This window comes from Varroa destructor, unplaced genomic scaffold, assembly GCF_002443255.2.
Source record: "Varroa destructor unplaced genomic scaffold, Vdes_3.0 BEIS01000001.1, whole genome shotgun sequence".
In the NCBI taxonomy this organism is placed as follows: Eukaryota; Metazoa; Arthropoda; class Arachnida; order Mesostigmata; family Varroidae; genus Varroa; species Varroa destructor.
In genome coordinates, this window is record NW_019211454.1 from 9,581,002 (window position 1) to 9,603,900 (window position 22,899).

Below are 22,899 nucleotides of genomic sequence, written 5' to 3' on the forward strand. Positions count from 1 at the left end.
ATGTACTACATTGTCATAGGTGCGTAGTATCAAAAATGGCGTGGCCCATTACGTGTCTCTTATAAGACACATCAAGGGTCATGCATGACGAAAGGACGTAGACAGACGGTGTCCTGCGTGATTTAAGCTGCAGGGTTCTTACATACTCGATACGATCTATTTAACAACAGGTGTGGATAATCAGCAATGAAACAGTGCACTAGCGTGCATCACTTGTTTCGTTTAGGTTACTACTGAAGCACGCGAAGTCAGTCGATGGTGAGTGAGCACGTACCTATTCGACTCGAATAGATAAGAATTTTTACTGTTCATTTATTATACTATCATCATATATTCGCTTGCCGTCAATGGTCCCTATTAAAAAGGCCTCCACCGACGAGTTTGGTCACCATTTTTTCGATAGCTAATTCCAATAGGCATGTGTGCTTTTAAGACCTGATTTGTATGAGACTTTTAATCTCAGCATTATGAATCGCTGCCGATATGATTCGATCACTGATTCAATAATCCAAATACACGAAATACTCACAAAGGGTTCGATGCTCAAGTAGAAAACTTAACAAATTGTCATTTTATCGGTAAAGGTATAATCGCGCCACGGTTTGTCAGCGTCAGTCAAATGTGTCATGCTATGGTACATTTCCTATCTATATGCGATATTCTAGATAAATTACGTTGATTGTTTAGATTATTGGAGGATTCTATTCCAGTTCCATAGTCATGTTGGCGGGGATGTTGTACGTTGCAACCAGTTCATTACGGCCGCAACAATGACCACTTCCTGGTCACAAGACGGCAAAACAAAATCGTTCTGGGCATATCAGTTACATAGAAGGATTGCGCCAGCGTCAATGAAGAGGTGACCATTTGTGAGATATGAATAGATGTATATTCGTATCTGGATAGGAGGAAGTAGTTGATAGTGTAGATTATCTGATCTGTTTGCGTTCGACTATTTTTGAGGCTTCATTATATTTTTAGCCGTCGTCCAGAAATTACATTGCGTTCAACAAATAACAATATCGATAACGTTTATTGATACAGTTCGATAAAAGCTTGCTTTTGTTAGATGATACGCAAAACTTCTTTTCTCTCAACAATGATGTCTTCTTTCTTTCTTTCTGGGCTGGTGATGTCTCTCAATTCGAGTTGGAGTTTTGTCACATTTGATCGCCACTGCTCTCCTGTGAAGGTTTTCGACTTTTTCAGCAAAGTTCCACTAAAATCGCCAAGTTCATTACTGAATATGTCGAACGAACGTTATTATATACTAAATAAGCATATTATCTTTCAGTTTGACTAGACTTGTCCTAATAAATGAATAATCATTTTAATATATTTGGACTGGCTTATGAGGTCAGGGCTTACCGAGATGGTTGGCGACAACATCCACAACGAAGACGACATCCTCGCCAGGTGCGTATGTCCTCACTGTGATCTTTGGATCGATGGGAGAGCCTGATTCGTGCAGGCGTGGTGCAGGTTTTGAATAACTGTCTCCACACACTCCACAGCGACCACCGTTATCGGCCCACTGCACCTGTTGACAGACAAACGAAAGTAACAATGGCGTTAGCTTTGTTTATTGTTGGCAACGCTGAAAATATATTTTCTTCTTCCCACTTTTCTTCCAACTCTTAAGCACCTAACACAATCGGGTATCAACAGTCTCAATTAGTTTTATTTCATTTAATGAAGAAAGACCCACGAAGATAAAACGAATCTGATTCGCAGCCAGTGTATTATATCCAATATAAATATATATATACATATATATTAGTTAGCAATTGTACACGTGGGTACGGTAACTAATATATGTAGTTTATTCCGGTAGATTATCACTTGTGCAATGAATAAAACAATCTATGTGCCTATGAATGATATATTTAAACCAAGACGGGTTTCGGCTTTAAGCGTTAAACAGGTCCCTCATAACATCCCCAAAAGCGTAGATTCTACTGGATACTATACACACTGATCAGCCTCTAATTGTAACTTATCGGCAATTGCACACAGGGGCACGCCTGGTGGGAACTTCTGCACTGGGAGGGAGGAATAGCATCGTATGCTATAGTCGTCAAGTTCGTTTCCGGTCATAGGTTTTTTGCGTAATTGACTTTCAGTTGATCTTTCCGCAACAGACTTCAGTAGAGCTATTAGGCATTGCTTTAAAGGTCCGCTGAATTAAGATGTACCGTACGCGTCATCTAAAGGGGCCAAACAACAGAAGGGATTCACGTTTCCGGCAGTAACATGCTTCTTGTTTCAGCTAGCTCATGCCGCTGTTAGTCGCTTTTCGATACTAGGCACACGTTAACAATTAACTGGATACGACTATCCAATGACAAATGGAGACGCAATCGAAATAATAGAGAACGAGGCGGTGAACGACTAGCTGCAGGAAACTTCGCAAGAACGAACTAAACATGGTTAGCAGTGGTAAGGTAGTGATAACTCATCTACCTACAAATCAAATGGTAGTTTTAGGCTCGAAACTGGACGCAAACAAAGTGTGCCCCGGACTAGAAGCCACCCTTTTGGAACAGTGCGTAACAGCAGTATCGAACGATAAAGTAAGTACACCCATTCAACCTTTGCTTGATGACGATCTAAGCACTCGATATTTCTGTTCAGTTTGTTTTCAAGTTTTATCAGTACTTGACTAGAGAGCTATTTCTTCTTCTGCACTTCTGCACTTCTACAGAAGTGCATTAGAAGACACACATGACAATTGCGCTCGATATTAATCATAACAACGCCAACGAATTCTCGTGTCTTCCTTTTCTGCCACCAGAAGCTACACACAACCTTTGATATTAGATCAAGGTCATCCTGTTGAAATGATAAACCACCAATTAATTAGACGCGTTTATACCAGTGAGTCGTGCGTAAGGGCCTGCGATGTATTAATATTCATCCACAATAGTAAACAATGATACGTGCTTCACTTGTAGAAAATACGAGTTTTCGATTTATGACAAGTAACCCGTTTAACGAGAACTTGCAATGGGAGTCGTCGAAGTAGCAAAACTCGGAAGTTCGGAAATGCTCCACGGTAGATCTGTACCTCTCTACCTGACGCCCCACAACGTAGCGATAGGTAATATCAAGAACAGGAAAGATAGTTTATCGACCCATAATGTCAATCTGTTTACAAGATTCTAGAGGAGTTCATTCTATAAGACTACGGGATACACAGGTATTGTTTCTCTAGCCATTGGAATAAAGTGACGATGTGGATCTTGGATTATCCGAATTACTTTTGTATAATATATTTGACTAACAATAGTGACAAGCAAAAATTGCGCGCCCTAAGGCTACGTTATGTTAAATAAGACTCTGCAGGAAAAATGTGCTCCATATTTAAAGACAGGACTAATAAAGATTTCGTTTACTGAAAAATGGGGATAGTGTTACGTTCCTACTGCCCAGATACGTGATCTATACAGAGTTAAAAGTCACGAACATTGGGGGTCTTCACTTCGAACAGGCTATCAAGCGAACGGAGGCCAGTTCCAGGACCGTTCGCAACACCTGACTTGTTGACAAACGATCTTTATTATTTCAAAATGCTAATGGAAGTATGAAAATATAGCAGAAGCACAAGCACAATATTGCAGGGAACCTTATATATAAAATATTCATCTACGCAACTTGAAATGAATTGGATAGGAGAAATTTGAAGCGGAGAGACTTTTTAGGATGTCGATAGACAACGTTCCAGAACATCAAAGAACTTCACTAACCAGGAAAGGGTGCTGGAAAGCTCTAGCGGCACCTCTTGTAAGATAATCAGCTTATGATTTGATATCAGCAGATCAAGCGCCGACCACATTTGAACACTTCGTACAGGGGAAAGGTTGAATTAAAGATGGACTGGACTGAAGAACACAGTTTGCAGATGATAAGTAAAAGAACAATGATTGTTTGGAGCAATGAAGTTACGTTCAGATAAAATGGCTTCGACGTTTTCGAATTAATCGACATAATTATACTTACTGGGCAACTTTATGTTTATATGCTACATAAAGGTAACGTGTAAATTTACCAGCAGGTGTGGTGTGGTACAGCTTTTCAACCGGTGGTAGATTTGGTTTCTAGCAGAACAGATAAACCTACATACGATTCTTGTGATGTAAGAACATATCTTGATGGGAATTTCCCATTCAAAGATGAATGCATGAGACAAAGAAGTCCAGTAAAATACCCTGTCTGTTCTCTATACGTGAGGCGGATGCATTCCTTTTGAACATTTTTCAAAGACAAGGTTTATGCTAGAAGATCGACGATGCTGGAAAAAAATACACATTTTACATAGATTCTCTTGCGATTCAAACACCAATTAAATGTGTATACAGACTGAATAAAGTTATATCTATTGAAACCAGCTATATATTTTTAATATCTCGTATACATATATGTGTGTGTGTGGTTTTAAGGTAGAGATTTGTTTATGTTGAATTCCCGATACAACTGCTCCGATACTACCGTCCGTTCCATCAAACGTAGCGCGTAAAGTCTAGTGAACACAGTAATTTACTAGAAAATATACAAAGATTGTTTCTTGTTAATAAGACATAACATACTATAATACAACACGGAACGAGACGACGCAAAACATGAATACAAAATGCCCCCTTTGAATTCACTCTGTGGATGAATGTAGTTTCAATCGCTTGCGCGAGGTGATGTGATGCAATGGGGACGGCATGCGATACCGTTCAGTAGAAAAGATTTGAGCTGAATAAACATGGATCCTAGCAACCCCGTTACATTCCCTGTTTGTTCCCTCTACGTTGCTTTTCCTCATGCAGATTTCTCTATCGTAACAAATTCTCTTTCACGAATTAATTTATTTTTTGGTAAAGTTGTAGCGTTCATTACAGTCGTGCTATTCTATTCGTCTTTTCGTTGATACCTCGTGTTTTTTTTGTGTGCCATATTCGTCATACTGTACACTTTATTAGTCTGTTAATATCTGGCCATTTACACTCGGCTGTCTGTGGGGACTACGATCCTATAACTTTTGCTGTGATTTCTTTTTCTATACACGTAAAGGCGCTACGGTTGCGTTTATTTATTTTATCTATATGATATAGCAGTGTAGTATAGTTCTTAAATAACAAAGCACACAACGAGGGGAACTTGGGGGAGCGGTCCATCAGTTAACGCCTCCAGTTGATTTCGCCTCTGGTTACCGAGTGAGTGGTTTCCAGTTGCCTAATTTACGGCACGCGTATATCACAAAGCAGTGATAATAACACAGCAGAAAGTCGAAGGAATTACACGGTTGACGCAGCGTCGATGCTCAGAGCGTATGGATGGAGGTAAATAGCAGATTCACAGTAAATGTCGGTCCTGACAATGGTCTTGGGTAATGCAGGCTAACTGGAAAATCGCCATTACGCAGCAAGAGTGGCGTGATCATGTATAAGCGTGTTTCGTCGAAAATTTTGTTTGCGGGAGATATGAATGATGCTTTCGCTAATTGTTCTTATCAGATGTTTTTACGGTGCGACTAATCAGATACATCGTTAGGGGCGCTAGACGCGAATTTTGTTCAGCTTTGGCGGGCACTGCCAACACCTCAACGTCTCCTATTGAAAAAGACACCCGGGTATTATTTACTAAAGCTAACCAGTTTCACAGTGAGGCTGCTATAGGAATGAGATCGTTGGTCGAAGACTGACAATATGTCGACTAGGGACTACAACCTTCCTATTTTAACCGCGCCTAAACAGCTAACTGTTTATTGTTTACGTTCTGATTATATATATATATATATATATATATATATATATATATAAAAGCAATCACCTAGTACATCATCGTATTCTACATTGTAACAATAAAATGTTAGTTAAAACTCTGAACGCATAAAGGAAGTCATAAAAAGCCTTTTTCAAATCTCTAAATGTTTCTACGATCGATTTTTAAGTTTAGTCCACACAAAACATCGCTTAACATCACGGACAAGGACATATTGCACGAAGTTGCACTTCGTTAGGCGCTAGTAATTGCTGCCGCTTATATAGCGTTCCCGTTCCAGGGATACTAACGTGAGTGCGTATTTTGTGAACTTATTCTTCACGATGATTTTTGCAATGTGAAGAAAAGCTTCCCGATATTCAACAAAGGTTTTCGCACTGCACGGTCAATCAAGGGTCTACAAAGATGATTATCACTTCAAACGAGGTGTTTGTCCTTATTGCGTCGAAAAAAAGGCCACCTATTAAAATAAAAACGGAAACATTTTTATTTATTCCTCCCTCCGTCATTGCTAAACTTTCCCCACGGCGATGTATAGCACAATATATGGTATAGTTAGCACTCGTTTAGTGAAGTCCCGTGTATTCCAGCCGTTTAAACAATATAACAAAGAACAAGACGATCTTTTGCAGTATCAAGCGGTGCAATGTTTTACTAGATACCTCATAAGCTTGTGAACGTCGACGAACCAGCACGCTTGGCTAATATGTTTATAATGGATTGGCAAACCGAAATCAACGCGGCGATGGGCTTCTTGCTTCAATTCTCTCATCAGGGGCAAAAAAAAAACTATGCCGGAGTCATCCGATGCACTGTAGGCACTGCACAGACTCGCAGTAATATTATTACACGATAGCAGCCACTGGTTACTAATTTGTGTTGTCTGCTACCAGGGGTCGCCGCTTAGCGATCTTCTCCTGGGGCAACAACACGACAATTAACCAATGCAACTCCGATCGGGACACTAACGCAAACTTGAGCATCGTCGTCAGGAGCGATAAAACAAAAGATATCTAGCAAGAAGTGGCACCGAACTGATCTATCTACCAGTGAATCTGGGGGGTTACGACTCTAGCTGAAACTGGTCCGTTGTTATGATCAACATCGTACACAATTGTCATGCGTGTCTTTACACACTGTGTAAATACAATAAAGTGCTTCTAAAGGGAATAAATAGTTTTCTTGTCAAGCTGCCGATTAGCTACCGCTAGAAACTGCGTGAGTCACGGACAAAGCTGCTTCTCTGTTTACTTCTGAGAGGTACGGTAGCATTCTGCAGCGTGTTGCTATCACCAGCTATTGTTTATAGAACGCAGAATAGCAGAAGGAAAGTTTTGGCGAGCCTTGAATGGCTATTCCGAAGCTGCGCACCATGTTGTCTTGCAGCATATCTTTGCTTAGCAATAAAAACTGCAAAAAGGGGAGACTATTTGCTGAGTAGAACATCCAACAAAGTTGTACGGGGCCAAACAGCTATTAAGTTAATAATGCTGCTTTACCCATCACTAAGACAAAGTTGTTCCTGTACCAAATGTGCTTGGTAGAGAACTGCTTAAAAATAAAAGCAAAAACAGATCTATTGTTCACTACATATTCGCTCAGCACATACACGTAATACATAATGAGTGAGCTTACGATGGTACTTGTCCAACGTTAAACAATTACGTTGAATAACTAGAAGGGCACGTGCAAAAATGTCTATATAAATAAAAGAAACTTTATATATATGAGCTGCCTCGGACATTTTTCCCGCCATGCGATTGTTCACTGACAATATAAATGAATAAGGATTTACACTTAAGACATTTGGCCGATTCGTTATCTAAAAATAGGTTGGCTAAATAATCGAGTCCTACACGTCTTTAAGGCGTCGTAGTGGGATGATAGTTTGAATACGAGCTATGACATCACTGCTTATGACGGGTAACCAATGCAGTTGATCTTCGAGCTTGAAAGCTGTATCATAATCATTGGAAAGTTGAAATCTCCTGAGCTATATGATGCAATAGTAGAACAGTTAATTAATTTTCGGTTGAAATTAAACGGAAAATGAAGTGTTCTTTTTTTTTATGATACGGACTTACTGAGACAATTTTGTAGGTTATTATGAATCGTGCTTGCCGCTTTGAGCTCTATAGATTATTGAAGGATATTAATCAGAAACAAACCACAGCAAAAATAACAAGTATTTTGGATTGTTTATATCCTTTCATTATGTTAGTACCTAACTAAGCTGCAACAAAAAAATACATATACATTTGTATTATTTTTAGTAACTCATTGTATTTTTTTCACAACATGATGCTCCTCACTTCAAAACTCTGGTGCTCGCTCGCAGGGGTAAACGCGGGCACCTTTTCTCATATTGCCTGCTTTGTTTTTAATCAACATGGCGTTATCTTTACGCCAAAGTACTAGCTTGGATAATAAAACAACCCGTAATCAGATTTTGCATATAAAGTCATTTCATGAGTAAGACAAAGAGTACGTGTGCTACGCGTGCAAAAGACAACAACTCTATTAATGCAACTAATTAAAACGTTTATTATATCTAACATCTCATACTGGAGCATTTTTTCTCGAAGAACCTCTTACAGGCGCTTCGTCCTCAAAGTCGCTTCCCACATAAAAATAACATTCAGGTCGACTTCAAGCTTCATTTACTGCTTCAGTAACATTCATTTATAATTGTTTAAACAACGGTAACGCTGGCCATCGCCAACTCACCGCACGAACCGTAAACCTCAACAACTTCCCCAACGAAGCAGTTTACGTTATAACCACCCATCCACCCACCGCTGCAATTATCACCTATAACACATATGTGTTATATATATATATATATATATATATATATATATACATATTAACCGTGCGAAATGCAATTACGCAGGACCGAAAACGAATCGGGTCCACTTGTTCAAACAGGTCCTTTTCCTCGAGCGCTTTGTCCCTTAAAGAATAACTGGCTTAGAATGTTTATGATTATCTTATACGTGCAGAAAAAAAAGGAGCACCGTTGGAATGAGGCTGTACATACATATAGCGCCGGAATATACCCCGTCATTTCAGACACGAAACACCGCCACTCTATGGACAGTTGTGAAACATTTACGTTTCTTCCACGTGGAACATTTGCTATTAGAAATAAGATGTGGGCTATGCTTGTGCCAGTTTCTCGTATCGTAATGGAAAATATTTTATATAAAATAAAATTGCAGGGAAAGTACAAGACAAATTGGGAAAGAGGGTTCGAGGGAACGATGAATAGTTGTACTCTGGCACCCCAAAAGCTACGAGGCGCACGCATAAAAATGACAGATATTTCAGCTTCTACTGGAATTCATATTGAACATTCGCTTAAGGTTTTTTTGTGAAAGGCTAGTTCTAAAACGTCACTTTTATTTTTATGTGTCATATAGACACGTATAGCAGGCATCGCAACATCTATCTAATAATTATAAATAAAAAAAAAATAATGCAAGCGACCGAACGTTGCGACCACCAGCTGTCTGAGGACCAGGCCAGGAACATACCCGCCACCGGTTAGATCACCGCAAGAAATAGGTCCGTCGGAGGCCACATCACTGCAGAAGGCAGGCTCGCGGAACAACCGTTAGCATTTGTATCGGCGCCAGGTGATAGTTCGCGCCGTTGCCAATGCTGAAGCGAAGGACGGGAGTGTTCAGCCGAGAGGCAGTAGTATCAACCGAGGAAGGCTTTATAGACTAGGCAGAACAAATGTGTGTTTTACAGGAAACAGTACTTTTATTTAATGTAAGTGGAACTTCGTAGTTGAAAATATGATTGTGAAATACACTGAGGGCTCAATAAAAATATTAAGACGGCAACTCTTGACATTGATATCCAATCAATAAGGCACGATAATCTCACCTCAAAAAACAATATGGTCTCAATATAGAGTCGTACCGTCGTTACTATTTGTCAACTATCGATCTGAGAACAGTTCGATGCCTTCCAATTAACAGAAAACATTTAACTTCTACCTAGCATTGAATCCGCGAATACCTTACTAACATTATTAATAGAATGCATGAAATAACCATAACAGATTTATGCATACAAGGAGGGGACACTGGATCATCGTCTTGAGGGGACTCGTCGTAACGTCGTCTCTCCTATGCACTATATCCCTACTTGTGCCTGTGTAAAAGTTCTACATCCGTATATAATAACCACTGCCATCGTACAGCAAAACACATCACTCTGCTACGTATGTAATTGTGAATGATGTTTAATTCAAATTTTGCTTCACTTTTTGCCGAAGAAATAAACTAAAGTCGACGACACTGTGGAAGGAAACGACGCCTAGTTGGCAAATATAATCACCCATGCTAATGTCGACAGATGAATCGAAATAGGAAAAAGCCTAAACGGTCGCAACCGAGCTGATGCTGATAAAAGCGGCAACGTTCCAAGCCTTATCACTTCGTGAAGGCAACGTATCGTAGCTTCGTTCATTTCGAAATGGAACAGAAGTAAATATCTCCAAGTCACTTGTCCCTGGTTCCCGTGTTGTTATTCGAGGTTCGACTACTTCTGTTGTCGTTCCGGAACCCCTGGCGCCGGCTTCGCTCTATCGTCTGCTACTTTGAAGGGTGTCTATAGCAGTTATAGTTTCAGTTACTGGCATACAATTTCAGCGGGTCGGCACTATTTATTGATCGTAGTATATATATATATATATATATATAATAATAGTGACGGGCGCTAAGGAGAGCTATACGATTCCGTCCACCACCAACACCCCGATCCTGCTTGTTGGCTACCATTGGCTGTGCTATTGCTGCTTCACTCCGAAGACACGGTCTGTTGCAAATTTCTATCTGCCGTGCTGTTTCGGTGCCCCTCTCATGCTTCGCCTTTTTGCCTTCATCGATCCGTATCGCAGGTTCGCCTGATGGTAGCCAGCTGAAGACGGTTCGAGTATATGCGCTTGTTTGTTTGCAGCCAGGTGCTTCTATAGGTGAGGGCGTACATGTGTACCTGGCCATGTATGATGCTAAATACGGACGATGGGGAGGAGACATCGCTGCACAGAGTTCGGACCCGCGCGACGGAAAGTAGCGTTCCCCAGTTAACCAGCCGGCCTTTAATGCCGTGCTGACTTTTATAAGACGCAGAATTCGTAATTTTTTTTGCGGTAAACTGTTAGAAGTGCAGCGCACACTGCGCAGTGTACACAGCCAGACAGAGCGTAACAGTAACATACGAAGTCGTTAGGCCCGGTCCGCAAAGAATCCATGAAGAGAAAGTGCTACGAATGCGTACGACAACGATCGACGGAAATTGGAGGACGTCAGGCCATTTCAGAACTATGCCGGCGACGTACAGCCACTAGGCAGGTGAGCAGCCAGAAGATGTTGCATCAAACATACGAGGCTATACAGGCATGAAACTGTGATGCACACAGCCGCAGGAGGGACACGCGAATGCGGCATGGCTGGTAACAATGGTCGAGCGTTACAGTCAGACTAGAAACAATAAGCATCTGATAGTTTGGACGCGGTCAGGACATAAAGTCCTAACTATTAACCGATATATGGTCAGAACATGACCAGTGACTTAATCTTTCATAGTATATATGCTATCCGATTAAAAGTCTTGGGTGGTGGGTTGTTCCACCAAAAATGACTTCTTAAAATAATCGGATTGAAGTGATTTTTTGTGGGTCGCTGGTTTCATCCCGTTGAAAGAATTGTATGGAAGATGGAGCGGATTGCCCGAATACTTTGCCTACTAGAGTAAAGGTTTGCTTTTTTTTTTTTATGAAACGTGCTGTTAATTGGATTGCTCGTGAGCCAAAGACAGCTTTTTCATTTACGACGTTCGAAAACAAAGGCGCGTTAGCCTTTATAAACAATGAGGCGGCCTCAGTATCGTCTACACGGTTGTATTGGCAATGTAACTAGTTAGGTAATTTATTTCCAACGAAGAACGATGAGATATCAAAAAGTGTATATAATAAAATGTTTCTTATATGTTCATTTAGCTTAATATGTCCAACCGCCTATGTTAAAAAAATTCTAAAACAAATTAAGCTTTGATGATGTCCGAGAAACAGAATTAACCGGTTGACTGACATAATCAATCGTAACGCCTATTCAAAGTTGATCGAAGGCTACTCAATTTTAGCATGTCCTCAAAAGCCGGCCGACCCTATATTCTCGTGCGTCCCATAACTACAATGTAGAAATGTAACAAAAGCGAACATGGCCTGAACGATACAAAGCTAGAATTTGCTGAGCCCCGTGGGAAACTAAAAGACTAACGAATTAAATGAGGCAGAGTAATTACGACGTGGCAACTGTTTGTTTACCCAATATTTTATGTTAGGCCGGGTGTAAGATTAAAGAATCAATTCAATTAAATCAACAATGCAAGGCCGCGGGGCTAAGCCCGGGTCCTTGTTAATATATACTGGATTCGTCTTGGTAAACTGGTTAAAAAGTATATTTACTTACATCTACCCTTTTTTCATGTTCTTAAGAATTAATGGTGCAGGACCGACTGAATTTATACTTTTGGCAACATCTCTATGACTATTACTTGCTGCGCACCAATGTTTAAGTATTACGCAAAAGTGGTTGCGTCCTGTGAGCATGTGAAAATTTATTAGTTTCTTATATTTGTTCAGGACAAATGTAACGCACTGAAGTACAGAACCTAAAGAGTGAAAGCGGTTTCGTATTTTTAGCCCTGGCGACAAATGAACCCACGCAGGCGATCGCATTGAACGACGAAAGCCAATCAGACAGATAAGACCAATCGTTTGAAGTAATTGTCGTCATCTTGGTTTCCTTAGTACCTTTTTTTTGTTTAAGGCACCTTCATTACGGCCTACGATTCTGATATTCATTGCGCCATTGTCTGCTACCGGCCACATCCACGTTCGTTGTTCGTTGCTGCTCAGACATTGGCAGAAATCAATGAAAAGCTATGAACGTCAGAAAAGAAATGCACTTCAATAGACGGCATCCAAGGATGAAACTGTCACGTGAAGAGCAACGTTTTACGTAATGTTTCATTCAACGCAAAGAGGGCTGTGATGCCTTCGTGATGACAGCATTTCGAATCTAGCTTCTTTATTTGCTTGGTGCCATTAATAGTGGGCATCACAAGATTGAGCTATTGAATAATCAAAGGGGTATTTTTGCTGTTTATAACTTTATAGGCTGAGTGTGTTCGCATGATATTTTTGTCGTACGTCAGTGCAGGGCAGTCATAACAACTGTTGAAGAATTAATAAGGCACTGTTAGAAACCTACCAGAGGCAGCTTGACTGGTGTCTCCATTTCGATAGATTTAACAAAACGACGAGAATCTTCAAAGCATCGATTAGAAGTTCTAGCTTTTGAAAATGCAGTAATAATAAATGGATAAAGTATGGTAATCAGTTATGTAATTGACTAAGTTTTAAACTATGTTTTCTTTTCGTGCTATATTATTTGGGTGGTTTTGCAACTTCTAATTAGGTGTTAATGTTTGTTAGCACTGCTATAGTTGAAAATATTGTCGACACACACTACTGTGACTCATATTGTAAAGTTCAATATTAATTTCTGTCAAGTATAACAATCCTCTGTCAACTTTGCAGGGAACTGCGGCTTGTGCGATCAGCGTGCATTATTTTTATTGTTATTATTATTATTATAAAATAAGTGTCTGCTACACTCAAAGAGAAATATTGGCAAGTAAACTCGTTCGTCTGTTTTTTCCTTTCTAGTTGATGCGGACAAACAGAACACTTCGCCAGTAATAGCGATATTATAGCACATTGAACCACGATTACGGATTCATAAACGAACTTTGATTTAAGCAATTTGCCATGACAAATCTCTTTACAGTCCATTTGCCACTCTAAATACCCTTGCAGACGTCATAGCTTCCGCCCCCCACAACAATCAACGTAAGAAAGATTTGTCCCGAGGAGAGGGCAAATAATAGAAATTTTCCATGGGGCAGCCCCCAGCGGTCATGGGGACCTCTTCCCTTTGACAGTTGGAAACGGAGCGGGAGGCGAAGGGCGTCTGTTCTGGGCATTGAGGAAACAAAACTTTTCGCTCAGAATTGCTGTGCGCGTTCCGCTAAGAATCTCCACAATTCTTTCTCAAAGTGTGTACCGAGAGAGGCTACAAAGCAAAAAGTCTGAATCACAAGGCCCACTCCTCCTAACTCTGAGTCGAGCTCTGTTGCGTTGTCGACACAACGCCATAAAATCTGGTGACGTAAACCCGCCAATGTTCTTCGACCACCGGCGCACAGCATCAACTTGACGTTTGCGGTTATGAATCTTCTGCTGCAGTGACTGATGTAACCGCGTGTAGACATTAGTCAATGATCGTTCTTGGTATTTTTATGGGCGTATGTGAGTCGTTCTGGCGGTTGTTCTGGCGAAACTCGCTTAATGACAATTGTAATCGGCGACATCTTTCCGTTCCCATAAAGTATGAAATCACCCACGTAGCCTGTACAGGCGACCCACGCCCCCATAGCAATCTCTTCAGTTACGCTGCTCCGGACCAATCAGAATTTCACAGTTTAGGTTAGTATAAATAATAGACAGATTTCTATAACGTCTGGAGATGTCGAGGGCCTATTCGCTGTCCATGAGCATCGGTGGGGATCAGAGAACTCCAAAAACGACTGCTTTGCTCTTGGTTAGCATGCGTCAAAATGCTGAGCACGTACTCCAAACCAGATCACCTCGAATGGAGCTTGCAGAGCCTTTGTAAAGTAGAATAATTACTACTTTTGAATTTGCATATAAATCATCGTATCTTCTCGGTATATATCAGGTACAGCTGTATAAGATATCCTCCAGAAACGGACTGCGACAATAGCTCGTATCACTCTATCGCTTTGCAAAACAGTTTCAATCAAAATAATTGAGGAAAAAGTGTACGCGTTGTTGCAGGGCGTCATCGATATGACGCTCAAGCGTCGTGAAACGTGAAAATTTTCACTAACGAATCAAGCCATTTGTCACTATGTTGAGATCTCTGAACGGCTGAGGTAAATCTGACTGACGGAAATGAAAAAAAGTCTATCGTTTCTTTACCGACGCTTTGCGGATTGGCTCTTGTTGATCCCTTCCGATTAGAGCCTTCATGTTGTTGCAATTGTTGTTTAAAAGTTGTACGGCAGTGAACTTTTAACGATTTCAATGATGGCAGTGTTTCGACACACTCGAGAGTTGGCTAAGATAAGTATTAAAATTTCTATTCAATACGTTATTGTTTCTCCGAATACCTGAACATACCCACAAAAAAATCAAAGATAGTAAATTATTCATACAAAATATTTTGAAAAAAAGCGGGTGTTTGTTTCTGACTCTCGCGGATCGTATATGCTAACCACGAGAAGTTTGATCGATTCTAAGCGGCTGATTGTCGCTTGCGGTGCCCATTAACACAGTTATTTACTTAAAAAAAGAAAACGTTATTGACCTCAATTACCGATAACGGTAAAATCAATTGGAGCATCAAATGCACAGTTAATAAGTGATTGTGGGCATCATTGATTTTTATCTTAGCGAAATTTAGCCCCAAGGTACGTACAGCTTTTGTTCTAGCAAAATTACGTGATACATTTATTCCAGGGAGCGTATGGGGGGAAAATTGTACGCTAGTGTTACATCATACTGAAAAAAGTGTAACAGCAGTAGATGCTTTATCAGGCCAACTAGGTTATCTTTTAAATATTCATTTCGTATTCGTCCGCTCACCGCCATCCGTGTCGGGGTAAGCCAAGTGACAAATGCTTGACACACATCGACCGCCCGATTGACCTTTTCAAGCTGTCAATACAAAAATCAGGGCAGCATCATCCGCTGCAGTCATTAGTCGCGCGGAGGACCCTGGCTGATTTAAACAGGATTTGGGTAATAACGCATCCGGCAACGTTTTTTGCGGTCGTTCGAGGCGCGGGAGCCGAAGTGTTCTAAAGAAGAAATGCTACTAACATCAGACAACAATGGACAAGAAAGTTGAAAATGAATCTTTCTTAATTAGCAAGTAAAAGCTAGAAAATGCGGCTGGCCAAAAAGTTTTTAAGCGTTAATCATTATGAAATTTATCAGTATTTCAATTTTATAATACATTTCGAAAATCAGTAGCAATATGCGAGGGTTACATTTTTTACTGCTAACCCTAAGTGGATTGTCAACTATCTTCTCGTTGACACAACACTGGAGTGATCAATTACGAATATATACTAATTTTTTATAGTATAAATAACCATCGATTATAACTTCAGTTAGTTCGTGCCCCAAGGGTCCGTAAAGCGACATTCTATTGAAGTTTTAAAGTGTGCGTGGTTCAAGACGTGGAGCCAGCACAAACCGCCGCAAAAATCCTGAAAATGACTGGACTAACATGTCGCTGCTGAAAACGGCGATGCGCTGTCACGATGACGATACTGCTTGATACAATTGTAGTAAACGAACACGCAATATGGTAACCTCTACGTATATTAATGTGAGCAGTAGTAGATGGAACTCGCATATAGTTTTGGGCTTGATTCTGGAAACTTTTGTCTATTACTCTTGCTTGAACGGCTAAATAGGAGCTAACAAAGCTAAGATAACACGCTGTGGTCTATGTTCCTACCTGGCCATAGACACACTTCATTTCGTATTGGGGGCTGATAAAGTGCCTAACGACCATACCGGAAAACAGTGCTCAAAGCTTCAAACATAGAGGATTCGAAGCTACATTGTTTTCTACAAAATATAGCTAATTACGAGTAACCACCATCAGTAAACGACACGGATATCCTATTTAATAGCCATAATTAAGTAAGCATTTACCTACCGAAAAAAGAAAAAGACTAAATGATCCCGTAGTAAAGCCGCTGACTAAATTGTTTTCTCTACGAGGACAATGATCGGCGTTCCGAATCGTTTCGTCTCTTCTTGTAAGAGTAATACAATATTGTGCACCCGCCCTATCCAGCTCAGTCCGGATTACAGCCGTAAAAAATATAGATTCGCTTTTTACAACCCAGGTCACTGACAGAAATTTCCTAGTCGAAATGAACAATGACCTATGTCGGACCATATCGTGGCCTTCGCCATTCGTTAGTATAGCTTAACGATTTTAACGATGGCTTCCCTTTTTCGTTCATTAATAGCGAAAGTTCAGAAAAATGACAAAGATGCACACCTGTCGGCCTACACGGCAGCATCCTGCTGGTGCCAGGCGTTCAGATACACTGGCAACATGATCTCCAAAGCGTCCTTCTCGGCTCTGTTCAGTGTACGGCTCTGGACGCTATATGAAGATAAGTTCGAAGTTAGCTGTACTTTTAAATGATTTTGCTGCTCATGCACCGTATCGTGGCTGCGGTGCGCAGAAATACATGACAATCTGAGGGGTATTCAACGAACTAGTAAATACTGATTGTAACGTTTGTCAACCGCTATCCAATTCCTTATGGTTGTTATCGTTTTTCTGTAAGTACAAGTTTCTATTTACCGCTGACAATACTATGCGCATTCATAAGGCGATGCGTATATAGCTATACGAAATCCTTGAACTAAGTGGAACAGCTTTTAATTACATTGGGACTAATGGACTAATCAGCGCAGGGGTTCCGCGCAGGGCAGAATGCTGCCGGACAATTTTTACAAATCAATCGGATATTCACTGGCTTTTCGTAGCCAAATGTCGCCTTAATATGGCGACTTAAGAACGAACTGGTCTCGATTGTATTATTTTTTTTACTGACGCAAGATAAGATTGATTTGCAGTGAAATACAAAATAAATCAAACTATATATTGGTAGATACTACTTGATTTCTGGTTAGTTTCTGACGGATATATTATCCATTAAATAATGTCGACGCAGTGATCGTTGGAACTTAAACTTTTTTTTTGCTTTCCTTAGGCTAGTCAGGCTTGATTAGGATCTACGATTTCGCTCTCGGGTACCTGACCAAGGAAATAGTTTTACGTTAGATCTATGAATGTGAATCCGTAGCTACGAATACGGTTTGTGAGGTGGCAAAAGCTGTGTTCAGGGGGGAACGTAAATAGATAAATACTTGAAACAGGTATGGGAGAAGCCTCCTCACGTCTATACAAGAAGTAGCTGCGTAAAAGTTTACTAGAGCGCTTTTTTCACTAGTTACAAAAATAATTACTAGGTAGGAATATTTGAGTAGAAAAGCTACAACGTCTTGTTATCTATGTATTTTGAGTAAATTTACTGAAAATTCAGTATGTATGGGTCTGCGTATTACTATACAAGCTGCTAGCTTCCTCTGTAGTTATCGATTGGCTGATTCAAAGGGCAAGCTTGATATGTTAGTAATAGGCCCGTTTTTACTTATTTCTGCTATATCTACGTGTACCTGAATTTTTTTGACATATCACTAATTACGTAGGAAAGACACTCCCTTGAGCTAAACTCGATGATTGAAAGGCAATATTTTGAATTTCGGTACGGTCTGCATTAAAACTCACAAACGGTTTTTTAAAGGCAAAAACACCGGGTAGGCATTTACCTATACCAATTAAGGATATCTAAATATCTTCCCCCCTAAGTCCATACATAGAATTAACTGGTGCGCGTTTACAATTATGCTACAAATATCGGAACTGTGTTAAACTGACCCTATGTCAGTGTTCTATAAAAGAAAAAAAAAAACAATAACCTACCATTTTTCCGCCATCCTTAATATCTCCTAAGACTTCCTAAAAACTAGCCTAGGGTCTCTTCTTTAGCTGCCCTGAACGGCCTTGTCCAAGGCCCTAGCACCTGTCTGTAATAATTCGAGTCGACAATGGTCCATGCTAAGTAATTTCGAGTCGATTATGCATTCGCTTGATTGACGACTTTAGTGCAACTCCACTATAAATGCAAGAACACCCTCGGTTTGAGGCTGAAGTTTCTTTTTTCCTAAACTCTGGTTTGTCGCGGCCACGGTTCTGCCCGTGAGCGATCTTGCTAAAGGCAGTAAAATGCTTTAATGCTTTTGTATTGACTCGCCCTGGCTGATCACCTGGCGAGGGCCACAAAGAAGACTGCAGAAGCAAACACTTAACAATAGCGTACAGTGGTCAGCCAAACACCAGCTGCAGACTTGTTCTACGTACAGGCTGTCTCTCTTGGCAGTTTGAAGAAGTCGATAGCATTGTATGTTTGCTTCAAGCTATTATGAAATTATTTTTCAAGCTGTCCGGAGACTTTTGCCTTACCTTGTATGGAAAAGGGTGGACCAGACGCGGTGCCAGCGACTTCTGACTCTCGTTAGCCGGGGTCGGTCTGTTATGCAGTAGATGTATTGCGGATGGATACTGGAGCAGGACTGCCTATAGAACTGCTGCGTCTTTTCGAAGGACAGATTCGCTCTCTTTGAGCAAAAAAGCCAACTTGAAAAAATAATCAGGAGAAAGAGAGATAGGCCGTAGGCGTCAGTGGAGTAACGCTGCAGTGAAAGATGGAATGAGGTAGAACGGTGTCCATTTGTTGCCATCTAATTGGAACTTAAGTGCTTATCGAAGTAGGGAAATGACAATAGTACGGCGTAGTAGGAAAAAACACTTCTCATCCTTTTATTACTTGAGTCGAGAGGGACTGTAAATAAATAGAAATAACAATAAAAAAACAAGACATTTTTTAAATATTGTAGCAGGTACAGCTTGTGTATAGCAAAGGTTTAAATTTGGGTATAGTCGCGAAGCTTTAAGGGTGGCCTGTTCATTAAGTAAGCATTTTAATCATCTCAATATAGTAGAACGCCAAGATAATATTCAATTATTGGGAATTAAAAGGTGTAATTTGTAGCTTACGTGGAGTACATGTCGCTAATGAAAATGTATCTAGGAGGCAGGTTTGCGGGTACCGTTTTGATCATGTGGCCTCCTGCCACACAACAGACTATTGATATTCAATGCCCGCTCAATTTGTTCTTAGTTCTTTTTGCAGATACAATCTAGACTGAAGGTGTTGAGACACTTGTGAGGCTCTAGGCGGGAAAAGGCTCGCGTAGTCAATTCGAAACCTACAGCCAACGGCATAAACGTTAATTCCTATGATCTTTCCGTACTAACATGATATAGTGTGATATAGGTTGTGAATAGGCATTCAACTGTTTTCTGTAGGCAACAATAATGGATAAGAACCATCATACAAATACGCAAGCGACGACAAATACGTGTCACAGATACAACGTACTGGGTGGTTGGCGGGTCAATATAGTCAACATGTGAGAAAACTCTGAATGCGCTTCTGTGTCTAGCAGTTTACTTCTCATTCCCTTGGAACAACTTCCGCGAATCAAGCCCCTCTGAGCGAGCTTTCATTAGTTTAAAATGATGAAATCTAGTGAGCCCAGCAAGGTGATCACCCACAAAAACAGCAAGTTTTTTTTTTTTCACAACTTCGTGTAGAAACGTAGATGCATCTATGAGGTCATAAACGTTTATCAAAACAAAAAGTATATGATTCTATTTCTTCCACGGTCAAAAAATTACAAGTTAGGTTACAAAAGTGTTTCTTCAATCCGCTATAAATCCACAACCTTTCAGAGTAGAACGCTTTGTTTTACAGCGGTCACTTATAAATTTTCATCAGAACTATTTAAACTTGTTCTTTCTTTCTGTAAAGCTGACCTATTTATGCTGCAAGCGGTGCCGCTAAGGTAGTCTCTTCTCAATGTTCTACGTTATCCGTTATTTCTTTACATTTTTATTTACTTGAAAAGTTGAAGACTGAACCTGTGTAACTGCTGTTTGGTTAAAAAAATCCAGTTTTTGATTATTCTTCAGCTATGTTAGCCTATACAACTCAAATTCTGTGCTTAGCAATTAGTAACTTTTACACAGCTGCGATTGTAGAAAAAGCACTGACTGTTTTCATGCCAAAAGTTTTAAACAAGTATTTTTTTTTTATATTGTAAAATATTATTGTTAAACCAAATATGCATTATTTTGATTGAGACGCATTTTTGTAATAACGTCATAGTCTCATCATTGTAGAATCGCTATGGTTTCTGACCGAAAAATTGTGACACGTGATTCCTACGTGTGTCCCCATTGAAATTAATCTCACGGCAGAGGCCGGAGGGGGAGAAGCATGATGTGGCTCACACAGTGAACGCATTAAAGTTTGCCGTGTAAGTAAGCTTTCTCAATTTTTTCCGAGTAATTAACAATATATATGTAGTCGAGTGTTGTCATGGTTCAATAATTTGTTGTAAAGTTGGTAGTTATTGACCGAATCAATCATTTTGCACAGGGGGCACAAAACCCTTAGCGTACAATTCGTTTCTGATTGTCGGCGTCAATCCGGGTTTCGCCATGAATTGTGCACTGCATTTTTTTTATCTTCTTATTTGCATATTATTGTTATATGTTATACGTTTTTTGTAACCCGTAATCAATCGTTCATGAAATGGCTTGATTTTATTACGTTTCTGTAGGAGTTTCGCAGATAGGAATGCGATCGAGTAAATTCTGTACCAATTCACGTGGCACCCAAACATTGAACTTCGTTTGTACCTAGTTTTTTTAAACGGTTTGGATCATGGCTGCTCACGTGTTCGCCTTGCTTAACTTCCGCGATAAAACAATAAGTTTTCTTCGGTACTTTTTCGATCACTATAAAAGGCGTCTGTGAAAATTTCTAGGACAAAAGCGATAGAGCCACCTTTAGGCCGTTTCCTCCGATAATGCGTCTCGATCATAAACAGCGCAACTTTTATTGTGGGCCTTGACAACCTTTGTGCTTCTATTGTCATCAAATTGTAGAATAACAACAATTTTTTTCGAAGTTCGACTTACCTTCAGATCGCTCTATCTTAAATCAAAGCAAGATATTCCAGCATTTTAAAATTTTTAGCCTTCAAACGACACCAACGCCGATCCGACTCATATTATTTGATATATGTGATACTGGCTGGAAAAACAGTCAATGCTTTTTCGATATATATATATATATATACGTCGAAAATACATATATATAGCTTGAAGTTTGAGAATTTTCAGTTAATTTTTATCCTCTTACTCGTCTCTGCTTTTTTGCTACTTCAAGAGATGTAAAATTAGAACTTTCAAATTTCCAAGTAATTTTTGTCCCGTCCTCCACAGAAAGCGATTTTGAAATATGGATAGGCTTTGTCGGGCTGTTTGTCATAATGGACATCCGCTAATCCGTCGTTTTGGATGATAAAAAAAGGCATTCCTTTCTAGAACGGAATAACCAATTCAGGTCGGTGGGAACTTTCATACTTTGGGCTATTGTCAGCTACTCTGCAATATCTTTACACGCAACGAACCCTTGCTAAGATTTAAAATTTTATAAAAATGGACAGTCTACGCTACGGCAAATTTTCAAGCGGTATCTAAAAAATTCGACGAAAATTTCCATCAGGCTAAAGATTCTCAGTAGCTCGAATCACCGAATTGATCAAAATGGCTTAAAGTCACTTCTAAAACATTTGAATTTTTCAATATGAAAATACATTGTCATTTTGAAACGCAGATTATCAATTTCCAATATAGATGCCCGAATAAACTCCAATAATTGTTTTTTTTAACGCTTAATTTTCTTACGTCCTTTTCACCTTTACGATTTTTTTGGCTGATCTGAACTCCTGCATTTTCGGAGTTTTATCTGTTATCAGCTCAAAATGTGTTTCCACTAGAATTTTTCACAAATAGTGTATTTGAACGAAATCTTAACGACTCTGTACTATGAAGATTTGTGCCTTGAGGAAATAATAGTTTGAAAATAGCTTATGGCTGGTTTAGGCACCAAACCTAAGCTATAATGGCGGAGGGCAATGGCCGTATTGAACGAACATGGCCATCAAAAGTGATACTTCTAGTACCTGGAAAAAAATTTCTTGAAATCTTTGTTTTTATGCAGCCTTAGAAACAACTCGCAAAAAAGTTCGGATTTAGATTCCCCCCCAATATATGTGTATATTAGCAGCCAATGTTTAATGACGTCTGATCTAGTGCGATATTTACTTCAAGCCCAGTACGCAAATGCACGAAAGCTTTTCCCGGTCACGAGGCTCCGTAAGCCCTGTTTGGCTCATCGACGTCTGTGAGGTGAATGCGTCTTCTATAATTCATGTGCTATATAATGTGCTCACAA

At 39.9% G+C, this 22,899-nt stretch overlaps 1 protein-coding gene across 2 annotated transcripts in view; it reads right to left on the reverse strand.

Moving 5' to 3' along the window:
- Positions 1–22,899, reverse strand: part of LOC111251662 (uncharacterized) — a 62,281-nt gene that overhangs the window by 19,426 nt on the left and 19,956 nt on the right. For both annotated transcript variants that reach the window (XM_086981558.1, XM_022808443.2), the window contains exon 2: positions 1,369–1,540. In XM_086981558.1, the coding sequence (XP_086837684.1) occupies positions 1,369–1,540 (172 nt within the window). The remainder of the gene's footprint in view (positions 1–1,368; positions 1,541–22,899) is intronic.